At 32.2% G+C, this 4,203-nt stretch overlaps 1 protein-coding gene across 1 annotated transcript in view; it reads right to left on the bottom strand.

The window, feature by feature from the left end:
- Positions 1-4,203, bottom strand: part of LOC115233996 (acetylcholinesterase-like) — a 132,768-nt gene that overhangs the window by 20,812 nt on the left and 107,753 nt on the right. The window contains exon 5 of the mRNA XM_029804673.1: positions 134-297. Within this exon, the coding sequence (XP_029660533.1) occupies positions 134-297 (164 nt within the window). The remainder of the gene's footprint in view (positions 1-133; positions 298-4,203) is intronic.

Here is a 4,203-nt window from a genome sequence, read left to right on the forward strand (position 1 = left end):
TGAAAAAAATAACTGAGTGTGTACACTTAAATCAAACACACTGTATATCTACATATATATGTATATATATTATATTTATTTATATCAGTTACAATATATGGAATATTGCAAGACTGCGGTACGATATACCTACCCTGTGTATGCGAATTGCGAGAAATAGCGAATTATTCTGGAAGCCAGATCTCGCTCTTTGGCGTTGTATACCAGAGATTGGTTCAAAGGATGCCCGAAGACATATTCTACCTCATCACCGTGCATCACACCCATCCATTCGCCCCATACATTGGTACTCGTCCTCTGTAACACACAATACATGTTCCATCATTAGTTCCTTGATTGTCGTTTTGCATCAAAAATAATATATCTTTATTTAATTCTTCAGATTAAAAGTGTAAAATATGTATCACGCTATTAGTTTTACATTTAATGTTGCAGATATATTCGAAAATACGTTACGTGGCTGTTGTATATATATTTTTAAATTTTGGTTCGTAGATAAATGTGGCTTTAATTTTAATTTATCGCTGCCATTCATTAATAAAAATAAATACATAATATAAATAAATATTAATTTTAAATTAAATTTAATTGATATAAATATGGTACAATACATAATATAATATATAATACTCCTGGATACAATATAATTTTTCTGAATCTTAAGAAATATTATTTTTAACTGAGTATGAATATGTGAACGCGTGCTTGGAGGTTAAAAATATTCATTTGCCTTGAGATGTATATAGAGATAATGAACAGTATTAAATAATAGATGAAGTAGACTATAAAAGCTGAAGAGAAAATAACCCCATTACATATATTCTATATTATTCTATCGGGCTTCCAAAAAGATAATGTTCTATGTATAATGTTATTTGAATAGAGTTACATTTCTATATTTATAAATTATCGAAAATAACAAAGTATAATATTAGCTTTGTTAATAACTGAGATATTTTCAACTTTTATCTTTACGAGATAAGAAGTAATACGAAACATTTTTTTCGAAACATCTGCTTAAAATTAATTTTTTTAAACAAAAATTTAATTCAATACATCTTTAATTTATTTCTAAATTAAATATTTTATTGAATTAAATTTTTGTTTCTCACACAAGGGCATTTTATATATACTAGAACACTATAAACGCGCGCTACGCATGCGCTATTTATTTTATGTATGTGTGTGTATAATTACTTACACATATTAACTCTAGTTCTCCGTTTTATCAAAATAAATTAAATAAAAATTACACACACACAGCTCCGTCGAATTTCTTCTCTAAACGCGATCACGATCAGTATCGGGAAATTATTTGCTATTATAATATAATTAATAATTAATTAACAATCTATAATTTAAAATACTTATATAATTTAATATTTTGCATATATATTTTATAATACATAAAATATTTTTCGGCAGCGAATTAGCAATACCTAATATGGTATTCGGCCTTGGCGTAAACATTGGCGTGCTATTGTTTACGTATCATAGACTTATTATTATTTATACGGAGACTTGAATAGAACTGTAGTGGGGTGAGACGCTAAAATTCCTTTCTTACGTGTTTGTTATCATTCGCGCGGCGATACTCGAGCAGTAATGTAGCAGTGCGAGACTCCATAAAATTCCTTTCCTAAATGCGATTGCGACAAGTATCAAGAAGATTAATAATTAATTAGTCGTCGGTACCGTCATCGTGCCGCGGACGGTTTTCGCGTCTTTCGCGTCGCCTGTCAGTACAGCATTGCCACGAGTCGCACAATGGCTCATATGTGGCACGCGCATTTGTGCGTTGAACGCACATTAGTCACATTAGTTTGCCGTCATCGTGCCGTACGAGCAACGATGCGTCGCGTTGTCGCGATATCGCGTTTTCGCGTCGTCGCGTCTTCGCACTGAACTTTTATCTCGTTTTTACGATTGTCATCGAGGATCATACTTCGTTGCCGACTAAATGGGATGTCTCTCAGCGTTGCAATCTTTAATATATTAATACCTATTAATATAATTAATTTTATATTAATATCAATTAATATTAATACTATATTAATATTATATATTATATAAATATTTATGTATTAATAAATTTAATATATTAATGTAGGCGCAACGTTAAAACGCCTCAGTATCGCGGCTGAGGTGAATGCCGGCCGCGTAGCAACGTATGTTCGTGCATAGTTTAGATGCATGTTCGCGCGGTTAATCTTGAACTTCGGTTCAAGAATTATCGGTTGTTGAGGGCACGTTCTGCTCCGACGAACGGTTCGGCCCGAATCGGTTAGAGTTCGGTCGATTGTTTTGGAATCGTCGTTCATGGGTCCCTTCTCTTGTACCGTCTAACAGCACATTGTAGCAATACTAACATGTTTGGCATTGGAGGAGTTGGCTGTATTAATTAGGTTCGATTTTTGCTCGCTAGAGAAGTTGATCTCCCGTTTTCTGAGTGATCTAGATTGTTAGCACTTAAGGAGGTGGGTATCTTCTTTCTCGACCCGTCTCTCAGCCTTACGATAAACCCGGCTCGGTCTGTATGATAGAGACTTGGTGGTTCGTATGAAATCGTTCCTAATGAAGTTCGAGTCGGCCCTCGATGGGAGCAGGCGCGGACCAAGAGTCGAGCGAACCCCATTCGCGTCGATTCCATCAATCGATTTCGTCTTCTTCCGCTTCCGCTTAACCTTTGCTCGAAGTAATTGGTGAATTCCCGACTTGTCGACTCGAAGTGTGATTCTCACGTGAAGCGGGGTTCGATCGTGCCGAAATTCGAAAGTGCGGGAGTGTCGTTCAAAGTATCGCGCGTATAAGTGCGGAAGTAATCTTTTAATAAAAGTGCGGGGAGTGCCGTTTAAAGTATCGCGCGTGTGAATCAACCTGAGAGGAGGAGGAGGCCTAGGAGAGACATCGGGTACCGATGAAACAACCCTGTGGTAAGTAATTTGTTATTTGTATATTAATTATTTATTAATTGCGTACGTACAATTTAATTTAAACAATTAATCGCGTAATTTGGTTTTTATTTATATGATTTAAGCAAAAGAGGGTTACAGAAAAAGATTTTTATATAAAACCTATAATTGTAAAAGTTTCCACTTTTAGATTATAGCTTTTATATAAAATTATTAAAGTTATTAGTAGTTCTTTTTCAAAACTTATAAAATTATTTTATTAATTTGCTCATTATTATATGCATCGAATATAAAATTCAATGCGTATAATAAAATTTTTGAAATAGTAATTATTTTGAGCGTTGCTACAATTTGGATCTTTTATTTGTACGTTACAGATCAACGTAACGATCCTAACAACCTGAGAGGAGGACGAGGCCTAGGAGAGGCATCCTGCACCGGCGGAGCAACTTTAGGGTATGTATTTATTATTTATATATTAGTTGTTGAAAATCGTGTACGCGCATTAATTCGGTTTTTTTATTTGAATGAATTAAACAAGAGAAAATTAAAAAGAAAGATTTTCACATAATTTCTATAAAAATTTCTATGTGAAGAAAATCTTTTTATAATTTATAAAGTTGTTCTATATTTATATAGAGCTTCTTAGTATTGTACGCATCGGATATAAAATATTCCGCAAATATCAATTATATTTTGGATGCTGCTATAATTTGGATTTTATTATTTGTATGTTACAGACAACGTAGCCTCAAGACCAACAACTCCGCTGTTGCGCATCAGTGCCGGTGAGTGATGAATTTTATTTTCTTTTGAGGTAACGGATTCGTAGATATTGTAAATGCAAATGTAGATCGTAGATTGTAGATTGTAAATAGATCCGTTACCTCAAAATGGATGGGCTAGAATAGATTAAATCAAATAACTTTCAATAGATCTTTTTAATATATATTAAAATATATTACAGATATAATTCAAAGTATAAATTAAGACAAATATTTGAAAAGAACAAAATATTTTTTTAATTGATAAATTTTATTTAATTTGTTTAATGGAAAAGGCGCTAGAAGTAATTTTATTGTGATTATATAAAATAGTAATAACTTATTTTTATATTGCGCCGATATTATCCTAATTTTTCATAGCCCATTCATCTATATTATCATATCAATGAAAGTTTTATTTTAATTGACGTAAAGCCAATATCTATCTATTAAATTATATAAGACATTAAATGTTTTATTAATTTTATTTTAATATACATTACATATTATAAATAATATCAGATCTA

Source organism: Formica exsecta, unplaced genomic scaffold, assembly GCF_003651465.1.
Source record: "Formica exsecta isolate Colony F162 unplaced genomic scaffold, ASM365146v1 scaffold192, whole genome shotgun sequence".
In the NCBI taxonomy this organism is placed as follows: Eukaryota; Metazoa; Arthropoda; class Insecta; order Hymenoptera; family Formicidae; genus Formica; species Formica exsecta.